This window comes from Schistocerca piceifrons, chromosome 3, assembly GCF_021461385.2.
Source record: "Schistocerca piceifrons isolate TAMUIC-IGC-003096 chromosome 3, iqSchPice1.1, whole genome shotgun sequence".
Classification (NCBI taxonomy): Eukaryota; Metazoa; Arthropoda; class Insecta; order Orthoptera; family Acrididae; genus Schistocerca; species Schistocerca piceifrons.
The window spans coordinates 287553918-287572266 of NC_060140.1; the positions used below are offsets into that span (position 1 = coordinate 287553918).

Here is an 18349-nt window from a genome sequence, read left to right on the forward strand (position 1 = left end):
CCGAAATGTGTTTGGTAGCTACATGGCTGTGAGACCATCCAAGGCACAGTGCTTGCAGGCATTTGACTGATGTGAACAGATTGACATCTTGGTGTGAAGTGTCTCTTCTTACCATTTCACTAGTGCTATTTGTATATGGCACAGTGGACCTCCGAACAGAACATCTGCCATCAACCATTCTAGGCATCTAAATGGCCCATTTCTCATGCATGTATTAATTAATATCCCTGTTGTTTAACAATTTATAATCTTCTTAATTTTTATATAAATAAAGTTGAGTTTGTTGTAGTTACTGTAAAGTTTTCTCTCAGGTGCATTTAAACTTTGCTGGCTAGAATTTTTAGAATGGAACTAAGTTTCCTTGTAATGATTTTTATTTATAATAAAGTCTTGAAACTTGGTACAGCTGTATTATTTCATCAATGCAATCGAGTACTGTAATTAGAACTTCCTATAACTAATACAAATGATGCTTTATCTATTATGAATAAGGATGTTTTCATTCCAAATTTGATTTTTAGTAAGTAACTTGAAAAATAATAGAGGTTGTTTAATGGAGTCACATAGTTAATATTTCTATATGAAAGTTGATCGTATTTTAAGAAAAGTAAGTGGTGCTAAATAATGAAGGTAGAAAGCTAAAAATTGTTCAGACTGTGCAAATGTATGTCACAGTTGAAAGTTACTAGTCTCAGCTTGATCAGGGCAATATTTTAGTCAAAATAAGCATTTTTATGATAAACTGAAGGTGCTAAATAGTAGACCCAGAAAGATGAAAATTCGTATGCAGTCTCAGTTTCATATAAACTTATCGTTCACTCCTGTAATCCTGGCCTCAAAATCCACTAACCCACTGTCCCCACATCCTCTAGCCAACAGTTAGCCTTTCTTCTGCCCTGTCATCAGCTCAAGTCCATACCTCCACACCATGGTCATTGTGTACTGCACCTCAACAACTCCATTGTGTGTGTGTGTGTGTGTGTGTGTGTGTGTGTGTGTGTGTGTGTATGTGTGTCCTAAGTATAATATTATTGTTGCAGCATGGTGTTCTGTACTTGATATAAGACTTCCATTACCTTGTGAACTTAGTTGCATATCTTTTTCAGGAGTGAAATTATAAGCACTGTCAACATTGGTGCCATTGAAGCTAAAATCTGGGCAGAACAGGTAATGGAATAAATGAGACCTCCTTTTACTTATAAATCTATTATAAGATTTTAAGTATCTGCCTGGTATCAATGAAGAAGCAATTGAAAGTGACCTGTGGTAGAATACAGGCTCATTTTTTACAGAGCAGTACTTCCTAACTGCCCCTCAGTTGGGCTTTTGTAACAGGTTCTCCAAAGAGAAAGTCATAGTGAAGTGAAGTTTGGTGGCAGGAGGATTGGCTGGATTGTTTGGGGGAAGAGACCAAACAGCGAGGTCATCGGTCTCATCGGATTAGGGAAGGATGGGGAAGGAAGTCGGCCGTGCCCTTTCAAAGGAACCATCCCAGCATTTGCCTGGAGCAATTTAGGGAAATCACAGAAAACCTAAATCAGGATGGCCGGACGCGGGATTGGACCGTCGTCCTCCCGAATGCGAGTCCAGTGTGCTACCACTGCGCCACCTCGCTCGGTCGGAGAAAGTCATACAAGACCTCACAAATGAAGTCGTTTCAGAGCTAAAAAAGAAAAATTATCCCACTGGTATACTTTATGACTTTGCCAAAGCCTTCAAATGTGTGGACTGCAAAATTCTACTTGCAAACTAAAATGGTAAAGCATTCATACCTTTCCTCATGCACTGATGGTATTTTCATAACAGTAAGGTCAAAGAAATGGAACTAACCCTGGAATGGGGGACTACTAATCAAGCGTCCTAACTCAGTCTTCCCAGACACAGCTCAGATGATAGCTGAACAAGCCTACAACTAGTTCAAAGAACGCATTTAAGTTTTAATCACATGAAGATTGTGCTGTTTCAAACAAGCCAAAAAAGACCTATTAGCACCAGAAATAGATGTTAAAGGTCATACATTAAATGAAACACTTTGTATAAAATTCCATGGGGGTACAACTGGATAACAACTTAAAACAGAGTCAACACATAGATAAACTAATCAAGGTGCTCAGTTCTCACTGTGTTGACTCAACATAGAGAGATGGCTTATTTTACAGATTTTCAGTCCCTGATTTATGGAAAAATCTTCTAAGCCAGTGCACCTACAATAAATGATGTATTTATTCAGCACAACTGAGCAATAAGAATACTGAGTAAAGTTCATAACCACATGTCATGCAGGGGTTTCGTTAAGGACCTTGGAATTCTTACAGTACATTAAAATACAGGACAACTTCTGTGAAGTTTGGAAGGTAGAAGATGAGGTGCTGGCAGAAGTAAATCTGTGAGGACAGGTCATGAATTCTGCTCTGGTAGGTTAGTTGATAGAGCAATTGCCAACAGAAGGCAAAGGTTTCGATTTCAATGCTTGTTCTAGTGCACAGTTTTAATCTGCAAGAGAGTTTTTTTTAAAAATAAAACAATAGTTTCAGTTGACCTACACAACCACAATACAAAAGTAAACTTTATCTCCTCATGTAGGTTTCAGAACACAGGTATATACTTCAATACAGAGGTATTCAACAAGCTCCCATCTAACATAAAGCAAGAAATTGGGAATGATGACCAATTCAAAAATCATGACCAGTTCCAGAGAAAATAAAGAAGTGTGTCTCATTAGCCACTTGTTCAAATTCTCTATTTAGATCCAAGGTCTGGGAAAGTAGCAGTGTTCATTGTGAAGCTGCATGAAAAGTAGTAATGTATTTAAAAGGGCCTTCATTGTTACAAATGTAGATAGCTGTTTTCTTGGAAAAATATACCATTGTAATCAAAGAAGTATTATATGTTGCTTAAGGCTTTTCTGGTAGACTAGTTGTAGAAATAGTTCTCATTTCACTGGTGCAACTAACTGACATCTTCAGGTGTGACAAACACATTGCTGAAACATGACTGAAGCTTCAGCTGTAGTTCAGCAAATTGTGTGTCACACCTGAAGATATCAATCAGCTGAGTCTCTGAAATCTTGTGGAGCTTTCACAATGACATACAATGTCTTGCCTGAAAAATAGCAGATATTTAATACACCTGAGAAAGCAACAGATTATTTTTGTAAGTGATGGATTTCTCTCTAATTTATCAGGTTACATTTAGCCAGTGTAATAACAAATAGCATTAAGAAATTAGTTATAGCTTGTTGTCAATGCATTGTACAGGTTAAATATTTATGATTTGCTTTTCTTTTGTTAATGTATATCTTGACTCATTTGACATCCCTGAAGGTTCTGTTTTAAGATGGGATCTGTGGAAGATGATGAATGAATGAATCAATTGCATTTGTGTCAGTATTCCAGTCTGTGACATACTGGTAGCACTAGTGTGTGTGTGTGTGTGTGTGTGTGTGTGTGTGTGTGTGTGTGTGTGTGTGTGTGTGTGCGTGTGTGTGTGTGTATGTGTGTGTGTGTGTGTGTGTGCGCGCGCGCGCACATGCACTGTGGGAGGACATTATACAAAAAGCTTAGCAATAATTTCATTCTTGTTCGTGTGGCTTTCATCTACATGACACCTTATTTTGTTTGTATGGCACTTGACTACATGACACCTTAACTCCTTTCATTATTTGTATTCCACTCAGTAGTTTTCAGGGAATATTAACAATTGACAGTAAATAATTGTTAAGTTTGCAGAAATGGGTGGGGGCATTGTAGAGCAGGGCTGATCATGGTGCATCATTCGGTTCACGAGATGGGTGTGCAGGCAGTGTGCAGGCCAAGGCTCAGCCTATCTTGGCTTTGCACTGTCCTTCTCAGAAGTACTCAATACACCATGACATTTCATTTACTATTGTGGTGTGGCATGTTTTGGTCAGCGCAACTCTGTTCAGTTCAGCAGAATCGTGGTGTCAGCACTGTTAATACTTCACTATTGGTTTGTGGTATGAAGTATGTTCACAAGTCCACTGACAGTTTGCACACAAAGAGGGAGTCTAGTACTCTATCATCATAAGCTCATAAAACTGAATGAGGATGACAGATGGGAGGGATGAGAATTCTCATTATGTATTATACAGTTCCTTCATTGATAGGTACAGCAAATTTGTTATGAAATGACAGAAAGAATTTCAAAATTTAGTAGACAACAAAAGAACAAAAAATTAAAGTGGTCAGTAGACCATATTCATTGTTCTGTACATCGGGAAGCACTTTGTGCTGAATTTTCATGCATGGAGCACTTGAAAATATTGGTGGTTTCTTTCTGAAGTCGCATGCATTATTCTTGTGTCATTTCCAATGGTTTTTGATGAAACTGAATGAAATGCATGGAGACACAATGTGTATAATACTTCAAAGTATGTGGTTAAATCAAGAGGCAGGTCTGGAATAATTTTTTGATTTAAAAACTGCCGTTGTAGAAATTATGAAGGAAAGAGTAGTGTAGGAACAAAAATCAAAACATCTGGAATGGATTGCAGATGTCACATTAGAAATAGACTTGACTGTACCCTGCCCACAGTGTCACTGCAAGGTGAGAGACGCCTAATTTCTTATATGATGGGGATGCATTTAAAAAGAAAATCACATTGTGGAAGGGACAAAGTCCGACAAAAAAACACCATCCATTTCCCTGAGCCACTGGCATTACAGGAAACATGAGATTTGAAGAATTCATTGTGGCCATAAAACGATTACAAGGATAGTTTCTATTAGTGGTACAGTGGTAATGTTGTTTTAATGTGGCAACACTGTTTCTCTATTTGTTTGTGTTAACTTCCATTTTTCAGGCACTTCTGTTTTTTCTGTATTCTCTGTGTGAATTAATTGTCATCCACCATTGAGTGTAAGCTATAAGTAATTACATATGTAAATAAACTCTGTCCAAACAGACTTATTATCGAGCTGCATTTACTGTGGCTGATTACAGGTTATGGGCCCAGGTGTATAAGTCTGTTTTTCAGTGTAGTGGTAGAGTCTTTTGGTGGCATCATGAGTAACAGGAAATTTGATATTACCAGCAAAGTGTTGGCATGGCACTATAGAATAGTTTACACATCAGTGTTTGGAGTCATCTGGAGGGGACCCCTAGGCAGTGCAGAAATTCCAAATGGAAGTGATATTTAGGGGAAAAGACTTTTTAGAAATTGTCAATGGCATCGCAATTAAGCCTCTGAAGGAGAAAGAAGCTGAGGGAAAAATATGGCCAGAAAAGGATGCAAAAGCACAGAAAGATGCTATAACATGGATGGAGGTAGCGCCACTTATGCACCTACTTTTGTGTTCCACATCAGCTGGCGTGTGGACAAAACTGAAGACTTTGTATGAGAAAGAGTCTGCAGTGAGCAGTCGCCTACTTCAGCAAAAAATTTTCTCATTCCAATTTGGTGACGACTCAGTGGTTACAGTTACATTGAAAATAAAAGAAATCAACAGTAAACTGAATCAAGCAGTTGAACCACTTTCAGAGAAAATGATAAAAACCAAGTTGTTGATGTCATTTCCAGGTAGATATAAACATTTCCATTCAGCATGAGAATCTGTCCCCTTTGAGAAGCAAACACTTAATGAGTTAACTTCAAGATTGCTTATTGATGAGGACAGAAACAATCAGTCTGATCAGCCTGAGGTAGTTTTGGCCAGTGTAAGCAGGCAGAAAAAAATTACCTGTCATGCTCATGGTAAGGAGGTAAAAATAAAGTGGAGAGAGAAATGAGGAACTACAATCACTGTAAGAAAAGAGGTCATTTGGAGTAGATTGCAGGTTGCTGAAGTCCAAGAAAGGCAAAAAGGCTCAGTATGTAAATGCCTTTATGTGTGTGAGTCAAGAAGTTGACCTAGCAGATTATTGGTTCATGGATGCAAATACTAGTGAGAATATGTACAGTGAAAGAGAATTGTTTAAGAAACTGGACAGTTTGTGAAGCTCAGTAAAAGTTATTGTGGGTGGTGGTTGTCTTCTTGATGTGATTGAATGCAGTACTGTGGAACCGTATGTAGGGAATTTGCTTAAATTTATCAAAACAGTACTTCTTGGAGTGCTTTTTGTGATGGAATTGAAAGTCGATCTGTTTTTGGTGGGAACTGTGTTGGACAGTGTATGTGTTTAGTGTCAGACAAGAAACAATGTCAATTCTTGAACTGTGAAAGTGAAGTCTATCCATTATCCAGACGTGTCAGTAGAATGTATTGTATGTTGTGTTCCCTAAGCAGTCACAATCAGGACTGTCAATGGTTACTTTGATTTGTGCAAACAAAATGCACTCTATTGGTCGACAGTAATGACACTAGCGGTTTTTCATCAGTCGATATTGATAGTGGTCTGCTAAATTTGTCTAAAAATATTGAAAACTTGAGTGTCTGGCATAAAAATTGAGCCACCAGAGCATCACACATGTGAGAGAGCTCTTGTCACATAAAGGAGTGGACTTCATGGCCAACTTTGTCTCTTGTAAAAAGTGTTTGGCAGGTAAACAACACTGCTTGCCTTTCCGCTTCACTTTTTTAAGAGCTAATGTCACACCTGAACTGGTTCAGGCAGATGTCTGCAGTCCTATGGAGATGCATTTGCTTGGAGGAGTGATATATTTTTTGCTTTTGCAGGATGACTACTGGAGTTATCACAAAGTATCCTTTATGAAACAGAAGGATGAAGTGAAAGGTTTGATCAAGAATTTTATTGCAAAATCTGAGAGAAAAATAGATCTGAAAATTAAAGTTATATGAAGTGATAATGGTCAGGAGTTATGACTACTGACTTAGGTACATTTTTGAGTGAAAATGGCTTAACCCATCAAAGAAGCACCATGTACACACTGCAACAAAATGGAAAAGCTGAAAAAAAAGCACACCTTGTTGAAGCTGCTCTTTCAGTGATTTGAGGAATGCCCAAACATTTCTGGGCTGAAACAGTTAACATGGTGGCTTATGTACTAAATTGAACTGGTCCAATCCCGTCAGAGGCAAAACTTCTTTTGATGCCATTTATGGTAAAGAATAACCCTGAGAAGATTTGAAAATATGTGATGTTCATGTGCCTGTCCTTGCATTCAGACAAAAGAGTTTGAAACTAGACCCCAGAAACAAGATAGGTTTGCTTATGGTTGTGAAGAGGTGAAGAATATTTATACCTTCCACAAAGAAAATTAGGGTGCACGGAGATATAGTTTTCTTGCTGCCAGCAGTATCTACAAGGGAGAAGGAAATTGATGTTCCTGTTATAGAAACAGATACCATTTGTTGTGATGAAGAGCACATAGATAAAATTCCAGAATGAGAAGGGCATAAAGAAGAAATGAGGATTGAGATTGTGGAAGAAAAAAGAAGTTAGCTTAGCGAAGAACAAGAAATCATTGAAAATAGAGAAGATTCTTATGAGGATGCAGTGGAAAATGTAGATGATAAGAATGAGAGGAGATACAATCCGAGACACGGGAGGAATATTCAATGCCTGAATTACGTAGAGGATTATGACTTTGGCCTCTTCACTGCAGTGAGTGATGATGACCCCAGCACCTGCACTAAATGATGTCTTGCACAGATGCTGAAAACTGGAAGGGTGTCATAGCTGGAGAGCTGCAAGCCCTCTAAGAAAATAATACATGGAACTGTGTATGTAAGCCAAATGATTGTAGTGTTATTGACACAAAGTGGGTGTTTAGACAAAAAGCATGAGAAAGCTAATGTTGTTTCTGTTGTAACCTTTAATCACTAATAAATTGCGTGGATATACAAAAGTAGAAACACTAGCAGGTTACATGCTACTATCTTCGTATCTGTCATTCGACTGCTGTGCCGTGACATGCGGCCGGCGCCGTTCATAGCCAGGTGGCGCTCCTGCGCTCGGCCGAGCTGCGGAGCGCCTCTATCGCCGTGTTGGCGTACTGACGTAGTGGCACTTTTAAATCTCGTGGCACTGTCACAACACTTTTCCCCCCTTTGAAAAAAAAAAAAAAAAAACTCACTTCCGTGGAGACACGGACAGTGCGGAGACATCCATGGCCTCTTGGGAGGCACCGAGAAGATCCCGCGGAGAAACATGAGAGTACGGTCGAAAGTGTCCAGGACGGAAGCTTGCGCGTGGAACGTGCCTCCTGGACGAGATAATGGGTGAAAACTCCAGAGCAGCATCCATAGGTGTCGAGGACCTGGGAGTGTGCTCCAGTGAGATGGGTCCCGGAGAAGGCTGCGTCGCAACTGGGGCCGGTTCCGGCGTACTCGGAAGCAGTAGCGACGTCGGCTGCAGCAACACGCACGGAAGATCAGCAGCAGCGACAGGACTGGCTTCTCGGGCTGGTGGAGGCGAAAGAAGGGGCGGTGGCACCGGCGTGGCCACCACTCGTGGGCGTACAACCATGCCGTCGTCCATACGTATTTCACAAAGCCGGCGGCCGCGAAGAGCCTGGACCACCCCTGGAATCCATTTAGGGCAAGATCCATACCCTCGTGCCCACACGTCGGCACCCACCAAGTATTTTCCCGCACTAGAGGACACAGTACAAGGCCTGACAGGGTGAAGCAGGTGCAGTAGTGTGCGCGGTTGGCGGCCATGCAAGAGTTCAGCCGGGCTGCGATCACCCAGAGGCGTGAAGCGATAAGAACTCAGAAATTGCAACAGAGCGTCATCTGTGGAAAAATCACTAAGGAATTTTTTCATCTGGCTTTTGAAAGTGTGGACAAGGCGCTCGACCTCTCCATTCGATTGCAGATGGAAGGGCGACGCTGTAACATGATGAATCCCTTGTCCAGTACAAAAATCACGGAAGCCCTGCGAAGAGAACTGGGGGCCATTGTCCGTGACAATCGTGGATGGAAGACCTTCTAGCGCAAAGATTTGGGACAAAGCCAGCGTCGTCGCCGCAGTGGTGGGCGACGGACATCGAACAACAAACGGAAACTTCGAGAAGGCGTCAATCAACAGTAGCCAATAAGTGCCGAGGAAGGGGCCGGCAAAGTCAGCGTGCACTTGTTCCCACGGCTGCGCCGGATCAGGCCACGGAGAGGGCATTGTACGGGGTGCAGCCAGTTGTTGAGCACACTGACCACACACAGCGACCATGTGGGCGATGTCTGAATCAATACTGGGCCAATGAACATGCCTGCGGGCCAGGGACTTAGTCCGAGAAATCCCCCAATGGCCTTCATGCAATAGTTTGAGAACAGCTTTGCAAAGAGAGGCTGGCACCACCACCCGTGGAGATGCACCATCCATGGCCAGAAGAACAACACCCTCACGAACAGACAGACGAAGGCGCAAGGCATGGTAGTTGCGAAGGGGATCCAATGCCCGGCCCTTGGTCCTGTCCGGCCAACCCCGTTGAACAAAACCGATCACCTGACGCAGGACCGGGTCCCGCGCAGTAGCTGACCTGCAAACCTGTAAGTGGAAAACCGTCGACCGCACGACGTTCTTCCTCATCAATGTGGAAACAGAGTAGTTCATCTCGATCGAAAACCGGGTCGGGGCCCATCGGCAAATGCGACAACGCGTCAGCGTTGGCGTGCTGAGCCGTGGGGCGATAGTGAACCTCATAGTGAAAACGAGACAAGTATAAGGCCCAACATTGCAGGCGGTGAGCTGCCTTATCCGGAAGCGACGCCGAGGGGCTGAACAGAGAGACCAGCGGCTTGTGGTCGGTGATGAGGTGAAACTGAGAACCATACAAAAAAATGCTGAACTTTTTTAGAGCATAAATGATAGCGAGCGCCTCCTTTTCGATTTGAGAGTAACGCCGTTGGGCATCGTTGAGGGTCTTGGAAGCGTAGGCGATGGGTCGTTCCGACCCATCCTCATACCGATGGGCGAGAACAGCCCCTAGGCCATACTGTGATGCGTCAGTTGCCAGAACCAAGTGCTGACCCGGACGGAATGTGGCAAGACAAGGCGCCGACTGCAAATGAGCCTTCAGGCGGACAAAAGCCTGCTCACACTCGTCGGACCAACAGAAAGGAACGTTTTTGCGTAACAGCTGATGCAGAGGATGAGCCACCGCTGCCGTGGATGGAATGAATTTGTGATAATAAGCAACCTTGCCTAGAAACGCCTGAAGTTCTTTGACCGTAGACGGCCGGGGTAGGGCGGTAATGGCCGCAACGTGCTGTCATAGAGGACGTATACCCTCACGGGACAAGTGGAAACCAAGATACATAATGGAGGGTTGGAAGAACTGTGACTTGGCCAGATTGCACTTCAACCCAGCCGAATGCAGAACCCGAAACAGTGAACGCAAATTGCGAAGGTGCTCCTCAGTGGAGGCCCCCATGACAACAATGTCATCCAGGTAGTTGATGCAGCCGGGAACGGAAGCCGTGAGCTGTTCCAAAAACCGCTGAAAAATGGCCGGCGCGCTAGCGACACCAAATGGTAACCGCTGGTACTGATACAACCCACAAGGAGTGTTGATGATGAGAAATTCCTTGGAAGATGCATCCAACGGCAACTGATGGTACGCCTCCGATAAGTCCAGTTTGGAAAAGAACTGGCCCCCAGCGAGCTTGGTAAATAACTCCTCAGGACGGGGAAGAGGATAAGTGTCAATGAGGCTCTGAGCGTTGACAGTGGCTTTAAAATCACCACACAATCGCTAACAACAGACTTGTAGGCCATGGAAGCATCAAACTGGCCAACGATAGGAATTTTCTGCTTATTATAAGTTCGTAGATTTCGCGTAACTGGAGACAAGGGAGAGGAGAGTTACTGCAGAGCCAGTGTCCACTTGCATGCGAATGTCTTTATCCAGAACATGAACAGTAACAAACAACTTATTTGTTTGAGAAAGCACACAGTTAACATCCATGTCCGATGCCTCGTCCTCGTCGACAGGAACTTTAGGGGACTGACACACAGAAGCAATGTGGCCTTGTTTCCTACATGAATTACACGTGGCCCAACGTTTTGGACACGCGGCCCTGTCATGCTGTACGAAGCAACGTGGACAAGAAGGAAGTGCGGAACGAACCTGCTTCTGTGGTTGCCATTTTCGCTGCGAGCGTGGCAGCCCAACGCGACGTTGTTGACGCGAGTGCACCACCGCCACATCGTCGTTTCCCTGTGAAACAGGCACATTGTCTGCGTCGAAAGTGGTTTGTACAGCGCCTACATCACACCACGCGTCTATTTGCGCACCAGCAGCGTGAGATACTTCAAAAGATTGAGCGATGCTGAGAACTTCCGACAACGACGGGTTGGGCAATTGTAAGGCACGTTGCCGAACTTCTTTATCAGGAGCAAGTCGTAGAATAGCGTCCCTAACCATTGAATCAGCATAAGACTCATGATGAGTGTCCGTGACAAACTAACATTTCCGACTCAGACCGTGTGGTTCCGCCGCCCAAGCCCGGTAGGATTGATGGGGCTGTTTACGACACCGGTAGAACGCCACGCGGGCGGCAACGACGTGGGTGTTTTTTCGGTAATAGTTAGACAATAAATCACACATTTCTTGGAAGGACAGAGAGGCAGGTTCCCACAGAGGGGCTAACTGAGATAGCAGCTGGTAGATCCGTGGGGAAATCCAAGATGGAAATAACGACTTACACATAGGAGCATCGACAATGCCGAAAGCCAAGAAGTGTTGCCGCAAACGCTTCTCATAATCCTCCCAGTCTTCAGCAGCCTTGTTGTAAGGAGGGAACGGAGGCGGAGAAGAGGAAGACAGACGATGAGTAAGCGACATCGACAACACCTGAATAGCAGCCGTCAGCTGTGTTTGTTGTTCAATGAGCGCGTGCATAAGCTGTTCCATGTCTGCCCCGACACGAACACACAAATCCACAACGCAGGAAAAAAAAATATCTGACCTCGTCGCCAAAAAGTGTTATAACCTTTAATCACTAATAAATTGCGTGGATATACAAAAGTAGAAACACTAGCGGGTTACATGCTACTAACTCCGTATCTGTCATTCGACTGCCGTGCCGTGACAGTTTCTTGTAAAGCTTGTCTTGTGGCTAAAGGTTTCCAACAAAGATTGTCTTATAGAGAGATATACAGATGGGTAGCAAAATTAACTTCAGTGAGACTTTTCCTGACTATTTTTATTGAGAATAACTACCCCACCAATCAACTAGATACTTTTAGTTGGTTTCTTTGTCAAGAGATAGTTGGAGAATTTAACATTAAGTTACCTAGTGGATGCTCCAGTAAAATGAATCATAAAGTTTGTAAACTTAGAATGGCTCTGTATGGTTTAAAGGACTCACATAAAAATTGGAATGTTAGATTCCAGAAAGTAATAACTGGCTTAGGATTTGTAAGATGCGATTTTAAGTGTTACTTGTATATAAAGACAGAAAGTAACAAGAAAACCAACTTATGTGTTTACATTCATGATCTGTTGACAACTTCAACTTCTCAGAATGAAAGTTACAATTTAAAGCTGTTATAAAATGATAACTTTAAAATGAACGAATTTGGTATGACTAGGAACTTTTTAGGTATGAATATTGTTCAAAATTTAAGGGAGGGTACTATTATTATTTGTCAAAGTGCCTGTCTGAAAAAGTGCAAAAAGTTTTTGATATGTTTGAATGGAATTCTGTTTCAACTCCCAATTTGAACACAATGTGTTAAGAAGAGAACAATGTGAAAATGAAGCTATTGAGAAAAGTTGTACAAAATTGATAGGTCATTGGTGTATGCTATGTTAGGTCCTAGACTAGATATTTGTGTAGCAGTAAGTATTCTAAGCAGCTACCAACCATGTACAAGTCTGGATTTATGGAATGCTTTAAAACATGTATTGCATTATGTTAAGGGAACCATATAGCTAACCTGTTATATGCAGGGGATAAGAATTGTACTCATACTGTAATTCATTATGTTGCCTCTGATTGGGCTGGTGACAGAGTGTGTAGAAAGTGTACAGGTGGTTATTGCTATAGCAAAAACAAATGTGAATTATGGAATGTAGTACTTTATAGAGAAACACAGAAGTTGCAATGAAGTACAAGTTGTGCACAGCACTGAACACATTGGCTGGACTACAGTAATAATGGTTACAGAATAGGTTGAGCACTCATTTGTGGTTACTTAAATAATATTGTTATATTGTTTCTTTTGGCGGCTCACCAGAGCATGCCAGGGAGCTGTCCCAGGTGGCCCCTGTAAGCAGGCCTATGAGCTGTATGGACGCACGATCTCTGATATCATATGGGTCATGAGTGTGAAGGTACATTACTCTTCCCTTCCAGGGTTGGGAAAACCACATAAATAAATTCACTAGGTACAGAAAATGCATGGTACAGAAAAAAAGCACTGGTACAGAAAATAAGCACTGGTACCATAAAAAAGAGCACTGATCTTACAAAGCACTGATATTACAAGTCACAGAAAATACCAATGACTGCCCTGACATCCATTTCATTGCCCAATGATGGTGGCTGGTGCAGCATGCGATGGGCAGACAGCAGGGAATAGGGATGGAAGTGGTGATGAGGTGATTGGGAAAACCACATAAATAAATTCACTAGGTACAGAAAATGCATGGTACAGAAAAAAAGCACTGGTACAGAAAATAAGCACTGGTACCATAAAAAAGAGCACTGATCTTACAAAGCACTGATATTACAAGTCACAGAAAATACCAATGACTGCCCTGACATCCATTTCATTGCCCAATGATGGTGGCTGGTGCAGCATGCGATGGGCAGACAGCAGGGAATAGGGATGGAAGTGGTGATGAGGTGATTTAGTGTGCCATCCTGCCTTCTTTTGAGAGGCTGTGGAGCAGGACCAGGGTCAGCATCTCCATAATGATGTCCATGTCAAGGTCAGCAGTTGGCACCAGAGGCACCAGTGGGAGTGTTGGAGACGATGGCTACACAGGACCCAGCAACAAAGGCGACGGTGTTGGTGGCAGCGGTGGCTGTGCTGGCTACATCCTCAGGTGCAGTGGGGACTGCATCATCAACAGCACTCAAGGAGTGGGGGCAGAGGCAGGAACCCCAGGCAGCGATCTGCCAGGCAGCGACTTGTGCTGTGGCGCGAACTGGACTGTCTGCAACGCAGGAAAAGGCATCAGCAGTGGGCCCTCTGGAGCAGACCTTACTGTGCATGGCTGCAGCTAGTCAAAGTGACAGGACATCCTTCCATCAGGAGTGTGCAGAGGTGCCAGTTCCAGCAATGCTTGACAATGGCAGGAACGCAGTTCGGCTGGCGGCCAAAACCTTGAGCCCAGGCTGGTGCACCTGGCCAGAACCATTGTGGCAGTGCCAGCAGACACAGTGTTGGATGCATCAGGTGAAGGAGGGTGTGTGGTTGGTGTCTATGTAGCACATGTGTTGCACTCTTGTCCCTCACTGAAGTGAAATGGTACAAATTCAAGAAAAGGTCTAAAGCAGCTTCAGGGGGCCTGCTGGATACGTGCTTCCACATCAGAGTTTTAAACATTCGAACCATGTGCTTGGCCTCATCATTAGATTGAGGATTAAATGGGTTAGCTGTGAGATTGTGAACACCACTAGCCTGACAAAAAGATGCAAATTCTCAGGAAACAAACTGGGGGCCATTATTGATAACCATGGTATATGGAAGTCACTCAACTGTAAAAATCTTAGATGGTGAAAATAATGGCCACCACAGATGTGGACAGACAATGCACCACATAGGGAAACTTGGTATAGGCATCCACTACAGTGTGCCAATACTGATTTAGGAAGGGCCCAGTAAAATGGACATGTAGATGCTCCCATGGGTGCTGCAGCATTGGCCAGGTGGAAAAATACGCCTGCAGAGCCACCTCTTGCTGAACGCAGTGAGTGCAAGCAGCTATTAGCTGCATAGTGTCCCCAGCTATGCCTGGCTGAAAAAATTGAGATTTGGTAACACTGCACTTGAGACCTGCAGACTGCAAAGCAGAAAACAGCAATCTAAGATTGCTAAAGTAGTCTTTAGTGGAAGAACACAAAACGATGATATCATCAAGGTAACTGATGCAGCCAGGTACAGAGGCTGTCAGCTGTTCTAAAAAATGCTGAATACTTGCAGGCACACAAGTAACACCAAAAGGCAGGTGTTGTTATTGGTATAGGCCAAAAAGGGAATTGGCAACAAGAAGGCGCCATAGTGAATTCATCCAAGGGGAGCTGGAGGTATGCTTCCGACAAACGACAAATCAGTCTTGGAAAAGAAGTGGCTGCCTGCTACTTTTGCAAACAACTTGTCAGGGTGGCGCAAAATGTAAGTATTTATCATGGACTGTGAATTAATTGTGACACCAAGTTGCTGCAAAGATGAAGCTTAGCTGTCGGCTTGTTTATGATGACCAGTGGTCTACCGTATTCATTGGAAGAAATAGGCCGAATGACATCAAGTGACGTCAAATGGTCTACTTCAGCTTGTCGCTCTTGAAAAAAATGAGGGCATGTGGACTCTTTTATGGTAATGTGGGCCATAAAACCAGTAATACAACTGAGCCCAGGGGAAAACAGAGACAAAAACTCAGAGCAGAAGCACTCCAGCTGCTGATGTGGAACTTTATCTGAGACTAAATTTATCTCATTGGCAATGGGGAAACTAAAAGTGTTAAATATATCTAACTCGAACAAGTCTGCGGCATGGGAATGATCCACAACAAGAAAGGTGAAAGGGCGAACAGCAGATTTATAAGAGACAGGAGTGGAGAACCATCCTAGGATTGGAATCTGCTGTTCATTGTAACTAAACAACTCCCGTGAAACTTGTGTGAAGGGGAGGGGAGCTCAAGTCCATGTATGTTTGTGCATTTACTAAAATCCCTGCAGCTCCTGTGTCCACTCACATTTTTAGCAGTTTACTTAAATACACGCAAGCCAATAAACAATTTGTTTGGTGAAACAGTCATGATAGAGGTACAGTTAATGTCTATTGGTCTACTGTGTCTACCACATCTGTAGAGGAGTTACACACTGATGAAATGCAGCCTTTCTTTTGGCACTTGTTGGAAACCACCCAATGCTTAGGGCATGCAGCATGCTCATGTTGGATGAAGCAATATGGGCAAGACAGATAGGGGTCATATAGCTGCTGCTGTGACATGTCTTATTGTTGCTGTGGCCGTAATCAGTGCTGCCACATGAGACACTGAGTCAAAGGTTGTACTGATCACCTGCAGCCTGTGACATTACAAAGAACTGTGCTATATTGAGCACATCTGTAAGCATCGGATTCTCATATTGAAGTGATCAGTGTAGGATTCATGATGGATACTAGTGTCAAGTTTATGACAATGGCTCAACCCATGTAATTCTGCAGCCCAGGCTCTACAAGATTGGTTTGGACATTTCTCACAACGATAAAATTCTACACGCATTGCAATGACATGTGGTCTGTGACAGATAGGTTGAGAGAAGTTTGCACATTTCATCAAATGATAAGATGGCTGGTTCTTGTGAAGGCATGAGTTGGCACAAGAGCTGATAAATGCATGGCAAAAGCCAAGAAAGAAAGAAAGAAAGAAACGCCTACACAGATTTGCATCATCCACTCAAAAAACGTGACATTGTTGGTGTAACCATGTGTTGTAGGAGTCGCAATCTTCAGCCGATTCATCATATGCCAGAAAGTTCAACAGTTGCTCTGATGGGAGAGTAACCTGCATAACCTGCTGTGAACATGCAGCGGCCACTTGATTTAGAGTGGCAGCGAGAGCTTGCTGTTGTTCTGTGAAAGCTTGCTGCTGGGCAATGAGATGTTGGAGTATTTCTTCCATAGAGACATTCGTTGGGTGACTTGACACTGACACATGGCGAAAATGTAATTCTCACTGTTGCTAAGTTTTCTGCAGCAAGAACAAACGCAATTTATGGAACGTAGTATTCATAGAGAAACAAGTAAGATACAATGAAGTACAGGTTGTGCATAACACTGAACACATTGACTGGACAACAGTAATACAGGCTACAGAATAGGCCAAGCATTCATTTCTGATTGCATAAATAATATTGTTTCTTCAGTGGCTCATCAGAGTTTGCCAGGGGACCAACCCTGGTGGCCTCTATAAGTGTGACTGTGGACTGTATGGCTGCGTGATCTCTAAAATTATGCACTTTTTGAGTGGAGGTAGCTCAGAGTTTCAAGTTTCAGTTTATAGTACATCATGGGCATCTAAGTCGTAATCCACAGTGTCTCTTTCATCAACAGAATCAGAATTTGTAGCCTTAAGTTCAGCAACTAGTGAATCCATTGGCTCAGTAATTTTTCTAACAGTCAAGAGCTGTTGTACTTTATGAAGATGTCAGTAATGAGCTTTAGCAAAAACCCACAGTTTGGTCATGAACTTAAGCATATAGATGTTAAAATTTGTGAGGGAGAAAGTTTTTGTTAAGAAAGTTCTGTTAAAGCACATTAGCACAAATGAACAACAAGTGGATATTCTGACAAAGCCCAAAGTAAAATAAAATTTGAAAAATTTAGAGCCTTACTAGGACTTACTTAAAGCTTGTAATTTAGTTTTTGTAACACCATCAATTAACGATCAGGGAGTGTGTTAGTGATAAAATTTTAATGTTATTTTAAGATGGCAACACTGGTTTTCTTTTGGTTTGTGTTAACTTTTATTTTTCAGACACTTTTTTTTTTTAAAAAATCCTCTATGTGCATTACTTTATCTGGCATTCAGCTTAAGCTATTACATATTTAAATAAAATCTGTCAATACAGACTATTATTGAGCTTCATTTACTGTGCCTGACTGCAGTTTTCTGAAAGTTTTGAGGACACTGTGAATCTTACATTTGTTTTTGAGCTGTTTTTGACACCATTTACGATTTAAGTTGAAAGTGTCCCTATCCACAAGGAGATGTATTTGATTGATTTGAAATGTATTTCATGTATTAAAAACAAATCCTTTTATATTAAAATTGTCCAAGGTATCTACATTTATTTATTTCCATTTTCTTTGCGTGGAGCCACTGTAATGATGGCTTTTGCAAATGTCAGACTTAATACTATGGTTATATTTACACTTATAAAATACACTATATTCTGTAGCTGTTGCTTCTTATGTCTATTTTTTACATTTATCACATTACAACTGATATGCTAATGCCTCATGGTACAATCACTATCTTAAAATTCGTTGAAAGAATATAAACATTTCTCTATTAGAAAAGATTTTAATTTTGTTATAAAAACATTTCCCATGTACGTTCTTAGAGAGTTTGGTAGCCTGTTATACCAAATCAAACCACTGATATATGGACTTCTATCAGTCATTTTTAACGTTGTTCTGTTACGGAAATAGTTACACTTTGTTCTAGAGTTGTGATCATGTACATCACTGCCCGTGATAGCTTCTGTTGGTTGACTTATAAAAAATATAACTACTTTGAAGATGTACA

The 18349-nt window shown here is 42.3% G+C and overlaps 1 protein-coding gene across 1 annotated transcript in view; it reads left to right on the forward strand.

The window, feature by feature from the left end:
- LOC124789733 overlaps positions 1–18349 on the forward strand; it is a 451761-nt gene that overhangs the window by 351678 nt on the left and 81734 nt on the right. Inside the window, exon 13 of the mRNA XM_047257185.1 lies at positions 1107–1167. Within this exon, the coding sequence (XP_047113141.1) occupies positions 1107–1167 (61 nt within the window). The remainder of the gene's footprint in view (positions 1–1106; positions 1168–18349) is intronic.